Source organism: Oryx dammah, unplaced genomic scaffold (genome assembly GCF_014754425.2).
Source record: "Oryx dammah isolate SB20612 unplaced genomic scaffold, SCBI_Odam_1.1 HiC_scaffold_4, whole genome shotgun sequence".
Classification (NCBI taxonomy): domain Eukaryota; kingdom Metazoa; phylum Chordata; class Mammalia; order Artiodactyla; family Bovidae; genus Oryx; species Oryx dammah.
In genome coordinates, this window is record NW_024070188.1 from 56,362,638 (window position 1) to 56,389,866 (window position 27,229).

Sequence of the window (27,229 nt, forward strand, 5' to 3'; positions counted from 1 at the left end):
CTATATTCACCTACCAGCTGACTGAGATGAATATGAGATGTTGGGAGGTAACTGCAAAGGTCACACCATGACCAAGTGTTCTGGGCATCCTCAGAACCATCACAGTGAGTCTGCCCACAGCCAACGTCTAACAGATTCCAAAAGGCTTCCCTTTAGGGCATAACCCTGGACCCAGCCTTCACTCTTCACCCTACATCAGTATCTTCTCCACCAGAGTTAAGTCCCAATACTCAGAAAGTGAAGTAGAAAAAGAACTTCCTTAACAATGAGGAGAGTGACAGAAACTGAAGGCACGTGTCCTTCCCCAAAATGCACATGCTGAAACTTAATCCCCAATATGACAGTATTTGGAGTTGAGGCCTTTGCAGTGATTAGGTTATGAAGGTGGAGCCCACATGAGTGCGATTAGCAACATTATAAAAGAGGCTTTGGAGAGCCCTCCTGCTCATCCACCATGTGAGGATACCACAGGAGGTCCATGAGCCAGGAAGGGGCCCTTAATCACATACTGCATCAGTGGGCACCTTGCTTGGCTTCCCAGGCTCCCAAACAATGAGAAACACAAGTCTACTGTTTATAAATCACTCAGTCTACAGCACTTTGTTAGAGAAGCTCAAACTGACAAGGACAGAAGGCTAGAGGTTAAGTCTAGTTAATTGACAGAACTGGTGAATATTTCTTTCTTTAATATGCTTAGGGAACAGGAGAAGCCGTGAAGGTCCCTGGAGTTAGCATCAGGCATTAGAGTACTCTGATGGTCCTGCTTAGTGGCGTCTCAGGAAAGTCCTGGAGCAGAAACCATCTCAGTACACTCTGGGATCAGGCAGATGTTCACAGAGTCCTGGCTGATCAAATCTACCACTTCAGGGGACTTCCCTGGTGGTCCAGTGGCTAAGACTCCCAATGGAGAGGACCTGGGTTGGACCCCTGGTCAGAGAACTAGATCACTCATGCAGCAAATGAGGAGTTCAAATGCAGCAATTAGGGATCCCTAACTGCTACAACAAAGGTCCATCTAGTCAAGGCTGTGGTTTTTCCTGTGGTCATGTGTGGATGTGAGAGTTGGACTGTGAAGAAGGCTGAGCGCCGAAGAGTTGATGCTTTTGAACTGTGGTGTTGGAGAAGACTCTTGAGAGTTCCTTGGACTGCAAGCAGATCCAACCAATCCATCCTAAAGGGGATCAGTCTTGGGTGTTCATTGGAAGGACTGATGCTAAAACTGAAACTCCAGTACTTTGGCCACCTCATGTGAAGAGTTAACTCATTGGAAAAGACTCTGATGCTGGGAGGGATTGGAGGCAGGAGGAGAAGGGGACAACAGAGGATGAGATGGCTGGATGGCATCACCAACTCGATGGACATGAGTCTGAGTGAAGTCCGGGAGTTGGTGATGGACACGGAGGCCTGGCGTGCTGTGATTTATGGGGTCGCAAAGAGTCGGACACAACTGAGCAACTGAACTGAACTGAACTGCTACAACTAAGACCTTGTTGTTTTTTAGTTCCTCAATCATGTCCAACTCTTTGCAACCCCATGGATGGTAACCCACCAGGCTCCTTTGTCTATGGGATTTCCCAGGCAAGAATACTGGAGTGGGCTGCCATTTCCTTCTCCAGATATACCAAGTCACCTCTACTCAGAAGACAGTGGGCTCTGGCAAACTCCACTCCCTTCCGACCTGCCAGTTCAATTCTTACAGCCTGGACATCAATGTCCAATTCAAGTCACCATGGACAGAGTCCAGAATGCACCAAGGTGGATAAACACTACTTTGAACTGCAGACACGTAAGAATAGGCTTTCCTTTTACCTGGAAGTAGGAGAACTAGGTTGTCATAAATCTCTTTCCTTCCTTGGAAGGTTCCTTCCAACCAGAAAAGACTGACTCTTATCACTGAGAGGAGAAGCCCTCAGCTAAACAGACACCGGCACAAAACTAGCCTGTCTCCCACCTGTTCTCCCACAGGACCCTCATCTTTCCTAAAAGTCACTCATTTTCCATAAGTGCCTTTTCCTACCTCTTTCCCCTGTTAAGATGCCCTAACCACTTCCTGCAGTCACAGTTTTCTGTGAACTCCCACTTACTCACATGAATAAAAGTCATCTTTGGTCAGTTTAATTTGCACACCTCCAGAAAACAACTTAAGAGGGTATATTAAAACATTTTCCTCTGACTCTACAGGAAAATATGAGAGTACCTGGGGAAAATTTGTATTATTTTTTTTCTTGCAGTTTGTACATATAAAAAACAGGCTTTTACGGGTTGTTTAATTCATTTACTAAATCAAACAGCGCAGACAACTGTGCTGAGACTCACAGCTCTAAACAGGTGAGAATAAACCCGTTTATATCATCATCCTGTGATAAAAAGATTCAGAAACAGCATGCTAGAAAAACAGAAGTGCAACAAAATTACAGACAATAAACTGATCACAAATCTACCCTGGTACAGCCCAAATCAATTACTCAATCAATCACTCTACCACTTGAGTCAAGCTGGACTCCGCCTTCTGTTTTGCTCCCAATGACCCACACAACAGGGTAAGGAATACCTTCATCCCTACACAATCACTAATCTATTCAGCAAGGCAAACACTCTCCTGAACCTCCAGACAAGTGCAGATGGGTATTCCTGATATTTCTTCCAATATTCCTCCTTCCCTGCTTTTTGGGCTTCCCTGGTCGCTCAAACAGTAAAGAATCTGCCTGGAATGTGGGAGACCTGGGTTCAGTCTCTGGGTTGGGAAGATCCCCTGGAGAAGGACACGGCAACCCACTCCAGTATCTTGCCTGGAGAATCCCCACGGACACCTGGTATTTCTTCCAATATGCCTCCTTCCTTGCTTTTTAGGTAAGCTTAACTCCTAGAATACAGGTGAATTCAAGAGCTAAAAATTCAAAATAAAAATTTTAAAACCAGTTCTTTCGGTTTCTAATAATTCGTGTAGGATAAGACATTCCATACTGTTTAAAATAAAAATGGAAAAGCATACACATCCACAACAGCAAAAAGTTATACATGAAAACAAAAGTTTTCAACATTTCCAAATTCCTACAATGAACATTGGGGCTTCCCTCATAGCTCAGTTGGTAAATCATTTGCCTGCAATGCAGGAGACCAGGGTTTGATTTCTGGGTCGGGAAGATTCCCTGGAGAAGGAAGTGGCAACCCACTCCAGTATTCTTGCCTGGAGAATCCCATGGACAGAGGAGCCTGACAGGCTACAGTCCACAGGATCGCAAGAGTCGGACACAACTTAGCGACTAAACCACCACCACAATGAACATAAACTGTCATAATAAAAACATAAAATAAGTTATTTGAAAACTAAATTTTACACCAGTTAAGAGAAACACACAGTATTTTTTTTTAAGACAATATAAACAAACTTGAGATAACTTCACTTACTTTCTGCTCAGGGTTCTCCTGAAACACAAGTCCAAAGTAGTCCTTTTCCAAGAGATTGAGATGTTCACACACTTTATCAAATAACACTTGCCCCTTTGCACGTTTCTGAGGAAAAAGAATAACATCTTTACTTTTCAAGCACTAAAGGTCCATGAGTGCTATAAATCAAGGACATCATATCAGAAAAAATTATCTGGCATAAATTAATACAATATTTATTTTCCAATCCTTTATTAAAACAATACCCAAAAATGATTCATAACTTTTTCATTTTAAATTCCCCACTCCCACACAGAACATAAATTCCAAAACAAAAGCATGATTAGCCAGATGGTCTAGACTTTACTGCTATTCCATGCTAATATTTCAAAAACTAAAAGAAGTAAAATGCTTAAAGAGTTCACTTGTTTTTAAAATAGTACAAAACTATGTCCAAGCTGCCTCCCTCAGTTCCTCAAAGTGGCTCGTGTACACTCTCCCCAGGAAAATCATTAAGCTCCGTGTACCCTAACACGAATCATCCCATCACTACTTAAGTGTGATTTTTATTCCAAAGTATCTGTAGAGTAGAAATTATGTTTTTCAATACAAAGTTACACTTTTTCTGGAGGATAATATGGCATTCACTCCTTAGAACAAATCTTAAAAATAGAAGAGAATGAAGCTGAGACAGTAAATCAGCTGCCTCCAAGGATTTAATTTACCACCAACAAAGATATAAAAGCCTATGACAGCTTCAAAAGAAAATTTCACTATTTAATCAATGTCAAAACAAAGTGGTGACTCCAGTTAAAAGTGGTGACTCCACAGCCCTGGGAACCACCAAGTGCAGAGTTGGGTCAGACACACACTCCTTCCCCTGCATGGATACAAACAACCCCTGGACTGCAAGTGAGAAAGGAACAAGCCAGAAGATACACATGTTCAGCCTCGAGACAAATGCCTCACATTATTGAAATGTCTACTAGTTAGTTTATCCAGAGTATGAAATGAATGCTTGCCACACAGACATCTTTAAAAATGGAGTAAGATATAAAAGACTTTTCAATTTCCAATTGGGACAACACTGATTAGGGTTTTCAAAAGATAAAGTCTTCACAGAAACTTGATTCAAGTGTGTTTCTCTCCTCTGCTTGTGGAAGCAGAGGTAAGAAATCCATGCCTGAAACACTTGTGAAGGAGAATCTGCAACCTTTATTATCAAATTTGTATAGTTTTAAACACTTCTTTTTTAGGAAAAGAATTACATTAAATAGTAGAGGGAAGATGGAGAAAAGCCACACAGATTACGTGATTTCAACATTATAAGCAATGTGCTATCCACCTCGCTACAGATTCAAACAATGATAAAGTATACATGAAACAGATAAGTGTTTATATGTCCACACATTTCACAGATATAGTATAATAAATGAAAGTCCTGGGCTCCAGATTCCAAATTCCAAAGTTCTAAATGCCTTTCCACTATTTATAATCTACATGACCAGGGACAAGACACTTAACTTCTATTTGTCTTAATCTATTAAATGATAATGGAATCTACCATACAGGATGTGGTTAAGTGCTAAATGACTTGTAACACATGATGAGAGCTTAGAACAGCATGTGGGTAGCGAGGGCTTAGTCAATATTAGCTCTTATTAAAAGCTGGAGAGTTTTAACACATGAAAAATAACTAATTTCACTTACATGAAATTTAGCATTAAGCTTCTAAATTGAAAGTTTCTGAATTTCATTATCTGCAAGCAATTATTAATCTATATAATTAAGACTCTGAGTTTGGAGGTATCTTAATGGACTTTATAAGGAGAAGGTGACTCATATCATGATAGTTCCTTTCTTAAATGTGCAGTAAAATCCATTATCTCTTCATAAGTGCCTGGAATAGATATGAGATTTGGTTGCAAACAATAGTGAAAAATATTTTAAAAGTAACCAATAATCTAAGATAGAATTCAATTTCTCTGACATTAATTTCAACAATATTGTTCAGTCTCTAAAGAGTAGATTGCCCAGCATAATTAATAGATGCTTGTTGAATCAAATGAAAATACAATAATACAGCATAATCTATGTGACATACTTATTTTAAATGTAGTGACAGCTACCACTCAGGCTCACAGTGACTGATCATAGTTGTATTGATAATTCCAGTGACCACTTTGTAATTAGGAAGTGTTCTTATCTAAGATAGCAAAGGGAGAAAACTGTTACAGCTCTTGCCACATCTGTCTACTTACTTGTTCATCACATACTATGCACTTATAAGGAGGTATAAAATAGGTCACAGAAGATTTCATCTACTATAAAGAAGAGATCATCTCATTTAGAAAGACACTAAGAACTCAATGGATGCTTATATGCGCAGTCGGCCTTTAATCAGATATAGTTTCCAAGCAAAGGTGTTACTTCTAGGAAACCTCTGACAGAATGACAACTCCTTTCAAATAAGCTAACTACTGAAACGGATTAGCCCTAAAAAAATCATGGTGAAATGTGACAGCCTCAAAGGAAATTCATGCTATTTTATTTGTTTGGAATGTTATTTGAAATTAGGGTAAAAAGGATAGTTAAGACAACTGACATCTATATACACTAACACATACCTCAGTTCAAAGAGAAAAACACATTCCAACATTGCCTTACCATCAATTTTTATTAATAAATCATACTTTCTCACTGCTTTCCATTTCAAAAATAGAAACATGCTCTCACGGACAGAATTCCCCTAAAAGATTAAGAGCAAAGTATCCACAAAGCTCACTGCCGCAGTCTGGTGCTGGGCAGCACAGGGAGGCATTCACAGGGCGGTTGGAGTCAGACCCAGTCCTTCCCTCATTCAACTTTCTGTAAGCACTTTACTATTATTGGACAAGTCTAACAATGGATGAACCACTTCATCTCCTTAACTGTAAGATGAGATAGCAGCTCTCTCACAGCTCACTGTGACGGTCAAATTAAACCCAGGAAGATAGTGTATATTAAAGTGCCAAACCAAGTGCCTCTCTCAATCACAGTTGAATTCTATTCCCAACTGTCTTTCATTAGCCCACATCCAACAAACACCAAAATATCTTCTAGATGCTCAGATTGCTTCTCCACGATTCTCTCCTTCCCTTCTCCAGGAAACAGATATTTTAAATGCTCGATAAGATCTTAATTGCACACAAGTATCACTTAAGCTTTCATTCAGCATCTCTACCCTCAAGGAACTTAACTGGTTGGGAAGACAAAAAAGCAACAAAGCCAAGAGGCATGTGCTGAAAGATGTGTATACAAAAGTGCTCGGGAGAAGCACCGAGAATGGAATGAGCAAAAGCAGCTGAGAAATATCATAATCTCACCATGGTTGTGGCATCCGAAATGATTCTTAAGGAAATGGAAAATAAATGATTCTCATAGATAAAATCCCAACAAGTATAATCAAAAAGATTAAAGACACAGAAGGAAACCAGCTAATACTATTGAGCATTAGATATGATATCAGTCAGAAATTCTTATAATAGACAACGGAATTATCAAGTACAGAACACAAAATTAGCATTTTTATGTTTACAGAAATAAATATTTTAAAGGAAAATATTAGGAAAAAATAACAAGGAAACAAGGAAAAATAACTATCAAAAAGCAGAACTTCTGAAAAGAACCAATTAGAACATTTAGAAATAAAACTAGAATAATTAAATTATAATCCAAATGGGCATGGTTTGATACAGTTAAAAGGTGGAAGGCAGATCTGAAAAAACTACCCAAAATGAAGCAAAGACAGATAAAGACTATGAAAGAATTTCAGACCTGTAAGCTAGAAGAGGGGATCTATGCTATACATACCTTCCCAGAATTCTAGATGAAGACAATAAAATAAGAAAGAGGCAATAGTAAAAGAGTAATGGATGATAAATGCTAAAATTCTCAAACTAAGGAAACCCAATGGATCTCTAGTCAGATAAAATAAAACCCATTAACCTACAATCACTTTATTCCATTAATTATTTATTAACATTCAAAAGATTTTGACAAGTATTTTTAAAAAAAAATAGATACTACAAAGCCATCAAGATAAGAGAGGAAGAAACAGGAGCTGGGGAATAAGGAGTAGAGAAAGAAAACTGTAATAGTAAACTCAAGAAGTTACTCTTAAAACACCTAAAACTGATCTGCCTTGGAATCTAATTTAAAAAGGCAAACAAATTAGCTTATTTCTTCTAATCTCATAAAGAAAGCATACCAAATTATCAGAGACATAGTAAATGATACATATTTACTGTACCAAGTTATTACATTTCATAAATATTAATCTATAATCAAACTTGCCTGAGTGTGCTCTGACAGCAACATGACCCAGTGGCTCACCACTTCCTTTTTGCCTTCATGCTGTTCACAACTCACTCCATACGTAATAATCCTCATCGTTTGGACAGACTAATCAAGATACACTTCATAATACAAGTACATAAAAATGTTGAGGGTGGGATTCCCCGGGGGTCCAGGAATGGTTAGGAATCCATGCTTCCATTGCAGGGGGCAAGGGTTTGATCCCTGGGCTAGGCAACTAAGATCCCACATGCCACGTGTGTAACCAAAAAAAAAAAAATTGTGTAGGGGGGCATGCAAAGTGAGATTGTTCCTTCTCCCCTCCTAGATTCTGGCACGCACCACCATTCATGTGAATCATCAATCTCAATAGCATGCTAGTAAGAGCTGACTCACTGGAAAAGACTCTGATGCTGGGAGGGATTGGGGGCAGGAGGAGAAGGGGACGACTGAGGATCAGATGGTTGGATGGCATCACTGACTTGATGGACGCGAGTCTGAGTGAACTCCGGGAGTTGGTGATGGATAGGGAGGCCTGGCACGCTGCGATTCATGGGGTCGCAAAGAGTCGGACACGACTGAGCGACTGAACTGAACTGAACTGAAGAGCATCACCACCAGAGCAGAATGGGACACGGATTTGAACACCAGCCCTATCTCTTAACTGCTGTGTAACCTCAGGCATGTCTTGAGTCACCTTATAATGGTGATCAAAAAGTTCCATGTACTAAAGTACTTAATAAAATGTTTGGCACATTATGTGAATGCATTAAAAGGCAGCTGACAGCACAGAAACTTTTTGAACTATTCTAAAATAATAACTGATTTTAAATATCATTATAAAGAGCTTTCAGTTACTACACTTAATCTCACTTCACAATGAGAAAACTGAGGTTTATAGAGAGTTTAACTGATCTAGCCTTTTCAGTCTGATTCCCTGAATTTCTTTTAAAGAACCGAATTCTTATTTGCGATGTCCATAAACATTAGTACTCCACCTTTGTATCCAGGAAGGCAATTTTCTCATATTATCATTGTTTTGATTTTTCTATAAACAACTTGAATTATGGTGCATGAAGGGACTACAAACACATTCTTCAACCAAGCAGAATACACAGATATTTTGCTTTACAATATGCATTAAGATACAAGTATATATGTGGCTGGTTCATTAGTTGTAGTAACTATGGGCAGGTGCTACCAGTCCCACATAAAACGGGCAGTTAACTTGCCAAGGCAAGCTCTAAATTTCTTTTCTACCTTAATTTCTAAATGTCAAATCCCTACCTCTAAGACAAAGCTCCACATTCTCCTCCCTGAAGCCTATTCCAATCTTCTAATATTTATCTTTCTCCTTTAAGTACTTTATTTCACATCTACGGTACTTACTCTTTAGTTCTACTTCTTTTGATACTTTTTACTTCTGAAGACTGGGTTATTTAAGCAATAGTGTGTCTCACTCACTTCAGTGTCTCCAATAGCAGCGCTTCATTGAGTAACTCAGATGATGTGTAGGCCAAAAGATACATTTAGGGCAATGGCTTGGCACTTAAGCTGGCAGAGTTGAGTCTAGAAGCAGGTCTTCTGGCTCTCAGTCTTATGCAAGCTCCTGGCTCTAGAGCTCATGGACTACCAACCCATAGATATTCAAGGAACTAAGCTAGACATACACTGCCAACTAGATTCTAGGAGAACAGCCACAGACCTACATTTTACTTTCACAGTTCTACATTGTACTTGACTCTTCCTTAGTAATTAGAGCTCTCCCAAATACTTCCTGGGAACTAAAGGAATGACATCGGCAGAAAAATCAATGTGCTCCTTTCTCTTAACAGCCTGCCATGCACCACCTTTATCCAAAATGAGACAGTGGGGTTCTGCAGTCTTTACACATTCCTTCCCTAGGACATCAGTCGCTGTTATTTCTTCTTGCTATCTGAAGCGTGCTTTTGCTTTATATCTCTTCTTACACTAGAATCTTTATAGAGTACAAACTGTGTTCATCTCTATTCTGATAATGTAGCACCAGTTAACTAAACAATTAAAGCCATACAACAGTTAATCAACTTGCCAAGTACACTTCAAAAAGAAATCTTACTTCCTATATTAAATGCCAGCAAGCTTTACAATCAACTTTCCCCCCATATACCTCTCCCTAACTCCAAGAATATCATTGAACAGGAGTATAAAATCAATGGCTTGAACATTTAAACCAAAAAAAAAAATTTTTAAACAGTCCTTTGGTCTACATCCCAGGTATCAGGCTTTTTTTTTTTTTTTTTTTAAAAGATGACATAACCCATGAGAGACATCCAAAGGACAGAGACAAAGCAAGACAATTCAGGTAGGTTTAAAATATATATTCTTCAAGGATTAGAAGACTAGCTTTGGGGAACTTCCTTTGGGAGGGGTTGGGAAGGCTCAGCAATCTATAGCAAGCCCAGCTGAAGAAAGGCAGGCTGGAATCCGAGACGCAGAGTTCCCGGTGCCTGCGCTGTTATTTGTGGCATTCACTCTTGAGGCCCAAACATGACATTTCTGGAGGCCTCTTGACTTGGAGGAATTTGTGCAACTGCTTACCCGGCAGATTGCAGTTGATGCCACACGCCACTGGCGTTTTATAAAGCACCATCACTGTCTCCGTGTGGGCCCCTCCACACTGCAGTTATTGTGCACCCAGGAGACAGTGCTGGGAAGCATACAATGCGAGCCATACATCGCAGCCTTGAGCTATGCATTTTGCGCTAGCTCACAACTACACTGTGCAAATACAAAAGGCCACGGAAAGAAAGGTATACACAGAGCAAACACAACACCCAAGACATTGTCACGGGGGTGGAGGACATCAAAGAGAACCACACAAAAGGGCAAAGGAGTGTCTGAAATAGTTTCAGGCCATCATTTTATCAGGTCATTCTTTTCCTACCCATCTAAATGACACACCTCAATCCCAAAGTTCATTCAAATCCTGGAAAAAAGGAAGAAATCACATCCAACAATTGTGTGTGTCTGAAAAATGTAATTCCAGAGTAAATATCATTATAATGAAGATTTTTAAGTTCCATTCATTCCCCTTATCATTAAACTTGAAAAAGTCTTTCTGACTGCTCAAAAAATAATATGTATATATATTATACATATTTTATATACCATAAAAAAAATTTTTTATAAAACCTTCACATATGATAGGTTTTCTTGTAAGACACTACCGAGGATAACAAGAAAAAAGAATCCACCTGCAATGAGGGAGACCTATGTTCAATCCCTGGGTTGGGAAGATCCCTTGAAGAAGGGAAAGGCTACCCACTCCAGTATTCTGGTCTGGAGAATTCCACGGACTGTATAGTCCATGGGGTTGCAAAGAATCAGACACAATTGAGCGACTTTCACTTTCCCTACACAGTATTCCTTCAAGTGCGTGAGTGCTCAGTAGCATCCAACTCTTTGTGACAATATGGACTGTAGCCGGCCACGTTCCTCCAACCATGATGTTCTCCAGGCAAGAATACTGGAGTGGGTTGCCATTTCCTCCTCCAGGGGATCTTCCCAACCCAGGGATCAAACCCACGTCTCCTGCATTGGTAGACAGATTCGTTACCACTGAGCCACCTGGATATTCAAAAGCAGAGACATTACTTTGCCGACTAAGGTCCGTCTAGTCAAGGCTATGGTTATTCCTGTGGTCATGTATGGATGTGAGAGTTGGACTGTGAAGAAGGCTGAGCGCCGAAGAATTGATGCTTTTGAACTGTGGTTTTGGAGAAGACTCTTGAGAGTCCCTTGGACTGCAAGGAGATCCAACCAATCCGTTCTGAAGGAGATCAGCCCTGGGATTTCTTTGGAAGGAATGATGCTAAAGCTGAAACTCCAGTACTTTGGCCACCTCATGCGAAGAGTTGACTCATTGGAAAAGACTCTGATGCTGGGAGGGATTAGGGGCAGGAGAAGAAAGGGATGACCAAGGATGAGATGGCTGGATGGCATCACGGACTCGATGGACATGAGTCTGAGCGAACTCCGGGAGATGGTGATGAACAGGGAGGCCTGGCGTGCTGCGATTCATGGGGTCGCAAAGAGTCGGAAACGACTGAGCGACTGAACTGAAATAAACTGAGCCACCTGGAAAGCCCACAATTCCTTCAAGAACAGCCTCCAAGGGAGGAAGGAGTAAAAGCAAAAAATCTTCTCATAGGTCATTACAAAATCTCTATTTCTTTCCCTTCCACAGGATTCAAGGAATCGTGATTGAACACGGGAAATTCTGCAGTGCTGTTGACATGAATGCCATAGAACACTATCAGTGTAGTTTTAGGAACTAGAAATAAAGATTAAAAGGCTGCTACAAAACAAAGCATACGCTAGGCCAGAACACACTGAAAAATATGCTCAAGTAACTGTATCTTGCATCATTATTAAAGGAAATTCTAGCATAGCTAGAAGCAGCATCGAGGCTCATCTTTAATAAAATCACATGCATGCCTTAATTAACTCCTCAAGAACAGAGGAGCTTGCCTTTCCCCTATGTTATAAAGCCCTATTTCATGATTCAGTGATTCCAAGTCTATCCAAGTCTGCATGCAATACTGACATGGAATGCTTCTCTACTCCCATCTGTTGGGTTTTGAAATGTTTCATAATTCTTCACAGAGCACACAAATCATCTCATAAGCAATCAGATAAGTTTAGATAGCAAATAAGATAGAAAAATGTTTCACCTTTATGGTATATGGAAAATGGCAAATAAATGCTAATTTTTAGTTTTAATAAATGAAACAAACTTTAATCTTTTGTCCATAGCCACATATCCTTTATTTCTAATCAACTAATTCAACTACAGAAGAGGAACAACTGTGAGGGATCAGAAACATGGAGATTCGGCAAGAAAGTTAAGGAGTGTCAGGGCATGCCTCCCCAAAAGGACACCTCGAACACAGCCTTCTACCTCCTTCACAAACTGCTTTCATTTTTCATTTCCCTTGGCCTCATGAGTGAAATCCAACCACTTGTGAAGCTTTAGCGTGAACAGGTTTCTGTTAAAATGCTAATGTCTCCTAGAAGGCAATATAAGCAATCATCCACAAACTGGAGTCATTCACTTAGGCTGCTAATTCTCTCGTTACTTAGCTGAGAGATCTGCTAACATTTGGGATTAGAAGAATTTTGATTCTGAAGGGAGAGACAGTAGGTAGGTAGCACAGCACATTTCTGTATTATAAACTACAAAAAAGTAACAGACATCACCATGGAGCTGGCATCAAGAAAGTCTGGGTGGCAACAAGCACTAAGAAACAGAAAAATAATATGGGGAAAAAAAGGGACTTTAAATTTTGGCCTGAATTAGAAAAATGAGGTAGAAATTCTGTCCTTTTCCACCTGTTCTGAGATTTAGCACCCAGAACTCAGTTCAGAAACTTATATGTATACTTTTATAAACTGACTTGCAAATCTAATTATTTGTACATTACTTCTATGGGAAAACATACACTCCAGATAATTTTCTGAAATATGACATACATATATAACCTGTTCATAAGCTGGAAACGTCCTTTATAATACTTCTCTGCGCACATGTATTCACATATTCAGATGGTCAACTCAAAGCCCTCCTATCTTACTTCTGCCCTAAAATGCAGAATGTGTGACATGTGACATCTGCTTGAAATTCAGAATCTTTTCCAACAGAAACCATATTTTTACATGGTAAGTGGGTTTCCAGTCAATTATTCCCTATCTTCAACTCCCATCCCCACCCCTGTGAGGTCTGTAACATGTCCAAATGTAAATACTTAATCCATCATAACTTTTCCAGGAGAATTTGTAGTCAGTTTAACATTTCCTGGGAAATCTTAAGTAAAAACAACATGTGATTGATGAAATAATCTAATTGCCGGAGACTCAGGAATAAAATGTCTAAAATGTTAGTGGAAGAAAGGGCAGGTGGATTGGTGCACGTATGTGTATCCAGCAAATCTACAGATCCAATCAGGCTTCCTGAAGCGGGAAGAAAAGGGATAACTAAAAGTGGGAAGTAAGCAGTATCACTAGGAAGAAGGATATCTGGCCTGAAAGCCTGTGGACAGATGTATTCACCCTCCAGGGTGGATCAAGCTACAGGAGGCTAAAGACGCCTGCTGTTATAATATTCCTTACTCTGCACTGCATGCTCATAAAGATCTCTTAAGATGTAGAATCTGAAATCACCTCATGGCTTTCTTATTATGAAGGAAATAAATCTAAATGTTTATTTTTCCTAGCAGTTATCTCTCACAGTAAATTCATTTCCTGGCAAAAGGCAGTTTTCCTCTGCCCCCCATCTCCAGCACAGTGAATGAAGAGTTAAAGTGTATCTTACTGCCGAGCATCAGATCCTACACAGTGAAATTCTCCCAAGTCCATTCTTGTTGAAGGACGCCCCCCACACCCAACATTGTCACCAATGTCCAGAAATGTTTGATGAACAAAGCCACAAACTTTAAATAATAAGTACCTAATGACCCAAACCAAGTGAATAAAAATTAAATCATACCTGCTGCTACTGCTAAGTCGCTTCAGTCATGTTCGATTCTGTGTGACCCCACAGACGGCAGCCCACCAGGCTCCCCCATCCCTGGGATTCTCCAAGCAAGAACACTGGAGTGGAGTGGGTTGCCATTTCCTTCTCCAATGCATGAAAGTGAAAAGTGAAAGTGAAGTTGCTCAGTCATGTCCGACTCTTAGCGACCCCATGGACTGCAGCCCACCAGGCTCCTCCCCTTCCATGGGATTTTCCAGGCCAGAGTACTGGAGTGGGGTGCCATTGCCTTCTTCTATCAATTGCCAAAAAATAATGTATTTTAAGTGGAATAGCATTTCCATTCTTTTACCCACCTCCGCTCTGCCCAATTGCAAACATACACACAATAAAATGGACTATCTAGACTTTCATGCATTGGAGAAGGAAATGGCAACCCACTCCAGTGTTCTTGCCTGGAGAATCCCAGGGACAGCGGAGCCTGGTGGGCTGCCGTCTATGGGGTCGCACAGAGTCGGACACGACTGAAGCGACTTAGCAGCAGCAGCAGCAGACACCTATGGGAAATAATGAGGCAAAAAAATGAAGACTAACAAAAAACACCTACACGAAAACAACAAACATGATCAAAACAGATGCCACTAAAGCTGCTACAACCAATTCAAAGTCTTTTTATAATGAGATATCCAGAAAACTTCCTGGCAACTTTGATATGTGCTATTCTAAGGGGAAGAGCTCACTTCACTTTATCCGGGTGATAAAACAGGCTCATTGTTCAGATTTTCCTAAGCAGAAAATGGACTTCTAATTAGAGACAGTACATTGACATATACATTTAGCTCTGCTCCCTATGGAAGCTATTCTAGAATGATGTGGTGTGTGCACCCCGGGGCACCCGCACATATTCTTCCCCTCTCCCCCGACAATGGAAAAGAAAAGAGAATGGGATTGAGGCCAACAAAATTTTGGAAAGTAGACTGGAAAAGGGTAAATGATAGTGTCCATGCATTTTTAAAATATATTTTATGTTTTCTTTGCAACCTCTCCTATGGGTGGAAGCCCACCTCTTAATATTTGGCAGAAGTGAAGAGATGAATCCATTTGAACACCAATGGTATTCGGGCTCTGCAAGATGAGAGAACTCCTAGTGAAAGCCAATCCACAGAGAGCCCAGGCCAAAAATGACGACACTGGCCAGGCAAAGCATGGCTTGCCCTTAACAAAGTTTAATTTTATTATGTTTTCTTGACATAGAAGGGAGTAGGCATTTAAGACTTTTCCTATAACCCCAAATTTCTGGTTGGCTTTTATTATTTAACCATTCTCAACTGAAAAAATGTATTAGGCTAGGTATTGTTGAGATTTCCTAAATATTATTGCTGTTCAGTCACTAAGTCAATGTCGGACTCTTCTGCGATCCCACGGACGGTAGCCCACCAGGCTCCTCTGTCCAAGGGATTTCTCAGGCAAGAATACTGGAGTGTGATGCCATTTCCGTCTGCAGGTGATCTTCCCAACGCAGGGACTGAACCCACCACTCTGCATTGGCAGCCGGGTTCTCTACCACTGAGCCAGCAGGGAAGCCCTTCCTAAATAATGATGTTGTTGTGCAGTCGCTAAGTTGTGTCCAGCTCTTTGCGACCCCGAGGAGTATTGCACACCAGGTTTCCTGTCCTTCACTATCTTTTGGAGTTTGCTCAAACTCATGTCCACTGAATCAGGGATGCTATCCAACAGTCTCATTCTCTGTCACCCCCTTCTCTTCCTACCCTAAATACTGGGTTAACTTTTTGGCCAACCCAATACCTCATTCTTCAAAGTTAAAGAGTCTTTCTCCTCAATGTAAGATTTTCTTACCAACTCCAGCCCATAATAACTTGGCACTTCTGCACTTGTATTTATCTAAACCAAAAACAGTACTTAAATCAACTATGTCTGTATTTTTATTTCACATGAAAAGTTTATCTCTGAAAGTAAAACCTATAAGCAATTTAAGAGGACAAGAAAAAAAATCAATATTGGGGGACAAAAATTACTTCTAAACTCACAATATGTATTTAAATGAATACTACTCAAGACCAAATTCATAAATACTGTGGAAATATGACATCCTTGACTTTCTATTTTTCTTAGACATTATATATCATCACTAATGGAGGTCCCTGGAGGAGGAAATGGCAACCCACTTCAGTATTCTTGCTGGGATCATCCCATGGAGAGAGGAGCCAGGCAGGCTACAGTCCATGGCATCACAAATAGTCGACAGGACTAAGCAACTGAGCATACACAATGGAGGTCAGTAACCAGTCAGTAAAATAACTCTTAAGAAGTGAAAGCTTGAAAATCTTTTTGTCCAGCTTTTCCTATTACTCACTTTGAATAGGTAACTTAGCATAAATCTGTGAAAACTATAACCTCTTAAAAAACAACAGTGACTTAAACTGTTATAACAGATTATAGAAAGAGGCTGGTCAGAGAAGCACACTACATTTTTCTAAGTATTATTTTAAGAAACTGCCAAGTACCGTTTGCATTCAAACTTATTTCAAAAAGTGTTTAAGCAGCAAACTTCTGTAGGCTAGCAGATTCTCTGTAAACTATTTGCCTTGAAATGAATTTTGACATTTGATTCAGACAGGCTTTCTGTGCTACAGAAAAAACAGCTTATTAGAGCATTCCTATTTGACTTAGTTTAAATTGCTGCTGACAGAAATATGAAAAGAGATCAATGGATATAACAAGCAGATCCTGGTAAGACTTAGATTAAGTTTCCTTCCTATGTTAATAACTAGATGGTGCACAAACTCAGACAACTTCAAAACAGGTTTAAATGCCAGAATCTGCAAATATAACACACAGTTATGAAAAGTAGTTCAGCTGGTAGTTTTGAGGCTCTCTCTCCAGAGTTTAAAAAGAAAAAAAAAAAAAGAATAATATTCTTAATCATAACTGTTCTAACAGAGTTTATGTAAAACTCTGCTACAGAATATAACAAATATAAAAATGGCAATCTGACAGATCATCTATAAGTACTTTAATCATTTAGCCACCTTGCCTGAAGAAACTGCTTTTCTGACTAATTCAGTAGCTTTGTATAGGCCACATTTTATTATGTCACATTGCCTTCACCCCCTTTAAGATCCAAATGCTAGCATACTATATTGTGTGTGTGTGCGTGCGTGCGTGCGTGGACGCGCTCACTCAGTTCTGAATGTAGCCCACCAGGCTCCTCTTTCCATGGAATCTTCTAGACAAGAATGCTGGAGTGGGTTGTCATTTTCTACCCCAGGGGATCTTCCTGACCCAGGGATTGAACCCATGTCTCCAGCCTGGCAGATGGATTCTTTACCACTGAGTCACCTGGGAGGCCCAGCGTACTATATTGCAGTGCTGTAAATAGCAATGATAAATTTTGCGCATGTTTCCCCTTAGTCACCGAGTCGTGGAAAAGATGGATGGAAAGAACAGCCTCAGCTCGAGCTTCTGTGAAATACATTAAATGCTCACGGGTAAAGGCCAGATTCTCAAATCTCCGTTACCCTATTCAAGCTCCTGCACTCAATCTCCATCAAAATCTTCATGGGAGTGGGAATAGGAAGATAGGATCAAGGAGGGGAATATTTGGCAAAATTTCCTAATGGCTGAGAAATACTCTGTCAGAAACATCTTTAATTTGCTCAGGAAAACACTGGAAAAGAGATTGGAAATAAGAGAGTAATGAAAACAGAGGGATTCTGAACAGAATAGGTTTAACAAAAGATACTTTGTTTTTTTGTTGAATGAGAAATAAAATTACCCCTCATTTGATGAAGTCTGAAAAGGAGTTAACATTTTTTAAAACCTACTTACCTGAGAGAGCGAGAAAATGTATCTGAACAGATTTTAAGGTACAACACTTATTCTGAAAATGATCTCCCCCACCATTTCAAATGTTATTCAACCTTCAAATAACTGTCATTCCAAAACAGGAAAAGCAAAAAAATTTCAAAGATCTGTTGCCCGGTCTATTATCACCCTTAGGTGAAAGGAAGAACTTATTAAGTAGTAAATTACCTGTGAGTCAGCTTGCGTGGCAGCATGTGTGAGAAAGGAGGCAGAAGTGGATGCTGCCCTCAAAATTACACCAGGCTGTTTGCTCATCGTGAGCGGTGAACTTCGAGTGTCAAGTTTAATGCTTTCAAAAACCACTGACACAAGGGCAAAAAAGGCAATCCCCTGATTTTGAAACCACTAGTGGGGAAGACAAAGAAGAGAGCATGTGGTTGAATTCTTGACTACTGAGAAATTAAAACCATAACATTTTTTTTTTAGTTTACTCAACAGGAAAGAGGAGCATTAGAGAAAAAGAGGCAGGGAGTAAGGTGTTAACTTTACTCTCCTCTTCAAGCCCAGGCTATACCCAGCCAGCCAGCCAGCCATCTGACCTACAGCAGTTCAGATGCACGTGAAAGACTCTGGGAGTCTGCTTTCCCTCTAGGGCCAAGACCACTCCTTAGCCACTTCGGCATCGCTCTCACGCCCAGTCAGTTCATAGCCTTTATAGAAATTTGATAAATCATTTTCATTTCTTTAAGCCCATGAAGTGTTTCTCCAAGAAGTTAGCCTACTGTTTCTAAGCACTTAAAAAGCAGTGCAGCTGTGGACAGAAGAAGTAATATGAGAGGATGGAGGATTATACATACATACAACAGTGATCTTTCTTTTCTAACTGGAGAGGATGGAGAGAAGAACTGGAAACAAGCAAAAACAATCATTTAGCTTAGATAAGAAGGATAAAAACTTTAAACAGTACAGGAAAGCAGAGAGAAACCAAAAATCAACGTTTTATGAGTAGTGCTAGAGGCGAAGTCCTGTGTTAATGCCCTATGGAGAGAGAAAAGAAAGTTCTTTTTCTCAAGGAATTAACAATACAGGTAAAGAAACAACACACGATGAAAAGAAATCAAAAAGTAACATAAAGAGTTTAACTGATGTTCAACACAACAATACAAGAGACTCTTTCACAAGGCAGCACATGATTAATTGCCCAATTATTGGTGCAAACAAGTTCAGAGGAAGAAAAAACATCCAGAAAGCTGGATTTAAGCTAGACATTAAAAGACAGGGAAGAAGCGTGTGGATGGGGAAGTCAAAATGGCAGAGACGATCTGGGTCAAAAACCAGAAGAAAGGGCAAACAATTCAGTGCCTGATTAGAAGACCAATTTGGCTGGAAGAGGAAAGCACAGAAAATCCTGTAGTAACAGATCTAAAGACAGTCTGAGGGCATAATGGTGTCCTGAAGCCCAGCTAATGAGCCTGCTCTGCTCCTGTGAACCCCTTGTGTCCTTCAAGCTGGACCAAAGCATTAAACTACTCTCATAGCATGGAAGCTGGTTCCCATTTACTAAACAAAAATTACTAGATAGAATCATTGCCTTAAATTCCTTTTTTGAGCTAAAGGGATAAATGAATAGCTAGCCAGAGACATTCCATCTGGACCTATGTCACTGGAATTTCAAATTGCATACACTATATGCCAACTAAATTGTTCACGGTTCTATTTAAGTCATATTTAAATCCAATACTATTTTATAGGAGTTTAGAGAGGGACACAACTTCCAATTTTCTCCAAGGATACAGACAGTTAAAACTGTTTAACTAGTAAACCTAATAAGGGTCAATTATAGAAATCTGAAAGAACAGCCTTGAAGGATGTCAGCAGACATAAACAATCAAGTAAATAAATAAAACATTCAAAAGCAATGATATCAAATTGCATTTCTGAGGCCAGTACTCTACATAGGAAAGGCAAGAAGACCTTGACACCATTCTACTGCCTGATAAATAGTTTTTAGCAACAGAACACTGACGAAGAGCGCCTACATTCTGATAGCTTTATTCACAGCACTGAGAAAAAAATGGCACTGACATTCCTATGTGGGCAAGAACAATGCCCTCAATTCTCAGACAAAATCAACACGTGGGAACGACTTTCAGATGCCAGAGGAAAATGTGAGCAACTCGAACTCAGAATGCATATTCACTCATGCTTCCCAAGGATTACAGGACCTTTCACATTTATTTTCAGACTTCACACACACACACACACACACACACTTATCAGCTATAGTAAAGCCAGTTCAATCCTAGAAATAGAGGAAACAAATATTTTCATTCTTAATCTGCAATCTTAGAATAGAAGAAAGAAGAGGAAGTGACTTCTCCAAGACATCCAAAGAGCCAAAAGGAAAGTAAACACAGATCTCCTGATTCTATACCCACAGCTCCAACTACATCTTATTGTATTTTTCCTTAAAGGAAAGAGCCCTGCTGTTTTAACACATCAAGTATGTAAATGACTTCAGTGGCAATATCACAAGAGTCCTTCTATAGGGGTGTCTCTGGAACCAGAATGCAGAGTATAGGAGACACTCCAAAATTCTTACAATTTAAATTCTGATAACAAAGGAGTTTCTCACATAGCATTATATTTCTCAGTGAGATAAAAACAGATATATCAGAGAACAGAAATTATAAATTTTCTTCATGAAAAAATCATAATCTTCAATGAAAAGATTTTTTTTCAAAAAGTATTTGAGATAGTTTATTATCAAGATGATAAACTAGTATAAAATGTAAATTGTAATTTTTACTAACTTTAATTTAAAAAATACTTCACACAAAAATTTGGAACAAATGCACAGACTCAGCCTTGCGTCAAAATTAATGCATAGCTTAGGCTGCAGAAATAACATTAATTGAAGTCAAGTCATTTCCATATTGTTTTATACTTAAGTAAAATCATTCTCAAAAAATGCACCATTATCCAATACTTATGCTCCAAATATTGTGTGTGAAGCTTTTTTTTTTTCACTTAGTATTAACACACATTCTCTTTCTTCAAAAGAACAGACTTCAAAGATAACAGTGTTTGAAAACGATGCTTCCATGGCTCCCTGAGTAGTCTTCACTTTCCTGAGGTTTGAGAATACATTTAGATGGCCCACAGGAAAAAGAATACAGAAGCAGTGAGCCAAGAAAGGAGTGGGCAGGGAGGATTAAAAAAAAAATGCATATGTGGAAAGAAAGAAACTGAAGTTGCTCAGTTGTGTCCTACTCTTTGCAACCCCATGGACCGTAGCTTACCAGGCTCCTCTGTCCATGGGATTTTCCAGGCAAGAATACTGGAGTGGGTTACCATTTCCTTCTTCAGGGGATCTTCCCAACCCAGAGATCAAACCTGGGTCTCCTGCATTGCAGGCAGACGATTAACCGTCTGAGCCACCAGGGAAGTCCTGGATATGTGGAGATCTCTCTATTTTAAGCAAGTAATCTAAAGCAGATATGATATTAAGACACCAAACAAAAATATCCCCAAGAACTACGTTTCTTGATTTTAAAAAATTATTCAGTTAATACAGTAACACTGACATTAAATGATATAACAGTGCTGCTTTCGTTAACCAAAGGTACTGACAGATACAAAAACAGGAAACTGTCTAACTTTCCCAGTGCTCTAATCACGCTGATTAAACTATATCTATAAAGACTACTGGTATATATCATAACCAATGCAGTCGATAAAAAAGTCTCCCTTAAATTATTACACTCATATTCTAAAATCAAGTAGCATTCTTTTTTTTAACAATTATATATATATATTTTTTTTTATTTGACAGATTATTCATGTTATTCTTCAAGTTTTTTTTTTTTTTCAAGTAGCATTCTTAATTTTGCCAGGTCTTATATACTAACAACTGTAAACCTCTGGTCCATTTCTTCTCAGCCCCTTTTCACTCTACTGGTCAGTTTAAATCCTCTTATCCTGACATTTGTGGCCTTGTAGAACCTCATCCTCCTCTACAAGGTCCTTATGAGTTAGGCTGTTTCAACTTCCTGAACAGGCCATGCTTTCCTCTACTGCTGTAGGTGCCCTAAGTGAGGACATTAAGGCCATCTTCAGTGGGTGTGCTGTAATCTAAAATTCTAGTTGAAAATTAGATACATGTACATCCAGAAAGGAAAAAAAAAAGCAAGCAACAACTATAGGCATCTAAAAAGCCATGAAAGACATAATTATCATCTTTAACGACAGTAAACAACTGGAAACAAATCTAATCTCCCCGGCCAAATAAAGTAAAAGTATGTATTTCCCACAATGTGTTCATTTCCTTAAGTACTTTCGAGTTCATTAATCGTTGCAGTTTCCCACAACATACTTCCCCCCAAGCAGTCCTCAGACACCAATTTCCGGTACAGAGCTACAGAACGAGAGATAAGCAGCATCAGCACATCACCCCATCCGTCTGAGGTCAGTGCTGGAACCCGGGAACAAGAGCAGGCTCAAGCCACGTGACAGCTGCCTTCAGGCTCTGCTCCTGAAGAGGAAGTAACAACAGTGTGATTCAGGATCAGACACATTCTAAGGATACTAAGAACTCGCAAGAACCAAGATAGGAAAGAGAACTGGATAAAACAGAAATTAATCAAAAGAGGGAATACCACTTATAATGTTGGCATGGTTCCAACAACTACTGTGACGCTGATGAACTATGCAGCCTCTGGTCACATACAAAGTTGCTGCCTAGGATTCCAGTGAACTGTCAGTACATAAAATCTGCTGGGGAGGTCACATCACTGAAGTCTATTCAAATTCCATTTCCTTTGTACTTGACAGAAAAAAAAAGTTTACTCAACATTAATATGCTGTAAGCTTTTTCAGATTTATCTATTGTCCTCAAAAGCTCATTCTTATGATGGTGTATTTACTAATCAGTTATTAGCTGAAAAGACAATCTGTAAATTAATACAGTCATTGAAATAAAGACTCCTCTACTTCTCTAATCAATTAAGCTGACCCATAATGGGATGAGAAAATATTAGGAACTGAATGACAATTAAAAGTACAGTATTTTAAAACATGTGCACCCAGCAAGAGATACCTGAAGAGAATATTACAGCCCTGAAAACATATATTTTTTTTTTCAAATACTCAATTCAAGAAATTGGGCATGAAAAAACAGAATAATTCCAAGGGAAAAAACAAAGAATAAAATTTACAAAACAGAAAAGAAACAAACAAAACCAAGCTGTTTCTTTGAAAGAAAAGATTTAAATAGTTAACTCTATATCAAAAATAATCAAGAAAATGCAAATAACACAAGAAATTAGAAAGAAATCAAAATCAAAAATACAAGATAAGAACAATATGTACAACTTCATAGGTTTGCAAGTTACATGAAATGGGCACTTTCCACTAAAAATATGAATTACTACAACTGATTAAACCAGAAATAGACTACTGGAAAATCAAATCAATGATTTAATAAAACAAAAAAACCTCCCAACTCCATTTTCCCCAGAAAAAGGTCACCAGCCCAAGACAGTTTTAAAGGCAAGTTCTACCAGATCTCCAAAGAACGGTTAATCCCTAATTTATCAAAACTTCTTTTAGAGAATATTAAAGGCAAGCAACTCTAAAAGCTAGTACATAATCCAGATAACAAAATCTGATGAAGACAATTTGATAAAAGAAAGTTAAAAATAATATATGCAAAAAACAGGTTAAAAATACAAAATCAATGTCAAACGACCACAAGTATCTATGTTAGGAATTCAAAGATAGCTTCACATTAGAAAACATTAATATAAATTACATTAACAGATTAAAAAAAACATGATCCTCTCAGTTGATGCAGAAAATACATTAGAAAAGATTCACTACCTAGTCATGTCTTTGACCATCTATTCACAAAACTTTCTAGTTTAATCTTAGAAACTAAGAAAAGAATATCCTGAATCTGAAAAAGAATGTCTATCTTTTTTTTTAATCCTAGAGCAATCCTAGAAAACTACACTTACAAAAAGATGCTCAGGCTCTTGAGTAAATTGTAGGATTATTTCCATGTTTTCAATTATTTACCAAGCTCTTCCTGTGATGGGCTCAGGCTTGCCCACCCACCTATTAACCACAGGACTTGCTTGGCCAATGAGATATAAGTAGTATATCTTATATCTATATATATTAAGATACACTACACTTCCAGGCAGAAGATTCAAGGACCATAGTGTGGTTCCACTGTGTTTTCTTTTCCCTCTATTGTGAGAGCATTGTTTCCCATGTAGAGGATACACATTTAGTCTTGATTCAAAAACCAAGAAGACATGGAGCAGAGCCCACACCCAACCCATCAAGGGCATGTAACATGAGCAAGAGTAAACCATTGTCATCATACATCCAGAAGATCCGGAGGCTATTATTGTAGTGAAAGTTGACAGTAATCAAGGAAGTGCTAACTAAAATTTTGAGATATTTCATATCATTATGATAGGTTGAAATTAATCTAATAACAAAAAGTGAAGATGACAATGTGGAAAAATCAAACAGCGGTTGCTGATTAGAATTTAAATTGGCACAACTCCTTTGCCAAATCTAGGGAAACTGAAGAAGTAAAACTACATCTTAATCAATTCTACTCCTAGGTGTTCTACTTGAATAAACTCTTGCACAAATAAATAAGGAAACATATAGAATAATGTTCACCAAAGCACTGATTGCTAAAAATATATAAAAGAAATAGTTCCCCAGTAGGAATGGATAAACTGGGTTAGTCATTCAAAAGAACACTATATAGCAGTTGAAATGAATAAAGTAGATTTACACACGATAAAACAACAAATGCATAGTAACAAAGAGATGGGACACTTTAGCAACATCTTTAGTGTTTTATTTATTTTTACAATATCTAAAACACATGGCTAAATGATGAATCTGATTAAAGCTTTTATGGTGAATATACAACTATTATTACTATATTTTTGTATTTTTAAATATGTCATGACTTTTTAAAAAGACAGAGAACAAAAACAGATTTAAACCATAAAGCACACTGATCAATCACAAGGTTTGGTGATATAAAGCACTTCAGAGACGACAGGGGCCTTCTAGACTATCCAAGTAACATTATATTCTAAAGATGAAGTCAATTTCTGGGGCTCAGTTTGACACACAGAGATGGAGTAAACGATTCAAGGTCACAAAACAAGTTATCAACAAGTTCATTCTTAAAAGCTAGACTTCCTAACTTCTAGGATAAGTAGGAAAAATGAGGGACATGTGCTCAAACAGTGCAACTGAGTTAAGTTCAGAACACCATTCTTTTGTTTTCTATTGTCCCTACCCCTACTCTTGAGACATACTGTATTATTCTCTCTGTGTGAGCTCTAAGATTTTTAATCATCTGTTGCCATTCCTTTTCTCATAACAACTAAAATATGAGAACAATTGTAGCTAAATGAGTAAAGTAAGTTCTACCTAACTAATACAAAGGTAAGTAAGGACTATGAAGCACTGATCTTAAGAGTTCAGTGGTCAGGTTCAAAACTTTCACAGTCAAGGTCTGGAATCCTGATTCAATCACTAACTAGCTATGAAATTTGGGTAAGTTACTTAACCTCTTTGAAGTCTTGTATTCCTGATGTGAAGAGCTGACTCATTTGAAAAGACCCTGATGCTGGGAAAGACTGAGGGCAGAAGAGAAGGGAACGATAGAGGATCAGATACTTGGATGACATCACCGACTCAGTGGGCATGAGTTTAAGTAAACTCCAGCAGTTGGGGATGGACAGGGAGGCCTGGTGGGCTGCAGTCCACGGGGTCGCAAAGAGTCGGACACAACTGAGCAACTGAACTCAACGGAAGATGGGGAATATCCATAATAATACCTATCTCATATAGAGTCTTGTCAGCATTACGTGAGACAACCCATTTAAAGCTCTTGACATAATTCTTCAGTAAACATTAGCTGTTAGTATATGCCATAGTATGCCCTGGTAGATCGGCTGGTAAAGAATCGGCCTGCAATGCAGGCAACCCCAGTTCGACTCCTGGATTGGGAAGATCCCTTGGAGAAGAGAATGGCTATCCACTCCAGTGTTCTTGGGTTTCCCTGGTGGCTCAGATGGTAAAGAATTCACCTACAATGCGGGAGACCTGAATTTGATCCCTGGGTTCGGGAAGATCCCTGGAGGAGACATGGCAACCTACTCCAGTACTCTTACCTGGAGAATCCCCATGGACAGAGGAGGCTGGCAGGCTACAGTCCATGGGGTCACAAAGAGTTGGACACGACAGAGCAACTAAGCATAACACAGCAAAGTACACATCATGTAAATAAAGTAATTTAGCTATGAAAAGTAACAAACTTTGGATTATCATAAAATTATAGGCATTAAGTGCTTTTTAAAAATTACATTGACTTTGGTCAGCATCAGTGCTAATCAACTATATGTTTTGCAAATCAAGAGTGTCTTTTAATTAAATGAGTTAGATTTTAAATCATTACCTGTCTCGGGATGAAAACACTTGAGGTTAAACTGCTGAAATTTCATTACCCTGAAATTTCAACCTACTGCAATGTTTCTCCTCAAGTGAAACACTTATGGCCACAGGTAATTTCAAGCTATATAATGCCCTTTCAGAATGGACAGCCAGCCAATAAACGTGATCAACACAGCCTGACAGAACATCGGTCCTGCTTCTCTTAAAGGGTCAGGAACTACTGTTTCTAATAGAAATGAGGACCCTCTCCTGTGTTTTCTTCAGTTTTTTTTTTTTTTTTTTCCTTTTTAATGTTAAATTTTGACAAACTAGTTCATAGGAACACAAAACCCTATTCGCAGTGCCAGGCCACAAATGAAGGCAGAGGATACTTTTGCTGTCATTCCACACATCAAGACAGCTCTCCACCCAGCACCCTGGCTCACCTCCAGGTCGCAGCTGTACTCAGAACCATCCAGGAGGGTCACTTTACACTGGACAGTTTTGGTCTTCTTGGGGGCTTTCAGAGAGGCCTTCTCTGCTTTTAGCTCATTGGTCTGCACTTCCTTTGTCTCCCTTTTTGCTGCTTCATCCAAAAATTCTGCTTCCTGTATTTCCTTCACCTTCTCTTCTTCTCTCTCCTTACTTACTTCTTCAACAAGCCGCTGAGGGGGAAAAAAAAATATTAAGTCCATA

The 27,229-nt window shown here is 39.0% G+C and overlaps 1 protein-coding gene across 10 annotated transcripts in view; it reads right to left on the reverse strand.

The window, feature by feature from the left end:
* EPB41L2 (erythrocyte membrane protein band 4.1 like 2) overlaps window positions 1–27,229 on the reverse strand; it is a 207,269-nt gene that overhangs the window by 78,210 nt on the left and 101,830 nt on the right. For 9 of the 10 annotated variants that reach the window (XM_040239218.1, XM_040239217.1, XM_040239216.1 and 6 more), the window contains exons 3-4: window positions 26,980–27,198; window positions 3,409–3,513 (exon numbers count right to left, since the gene is read on the reverse strand). In XM_040239218.1, the coding sequence (XP_040095152.1) occupies window positions 3,409–3,513; window positions 26,980–27,198 (324 nt within the window). The remainder of the gene's footprint in view (window positions 1–3,408; window positions 3,514–26,979; window positions 27,199–27,229) is intronic. The other variant, XM_040239212.1, reaches the window with a different exon arrangement.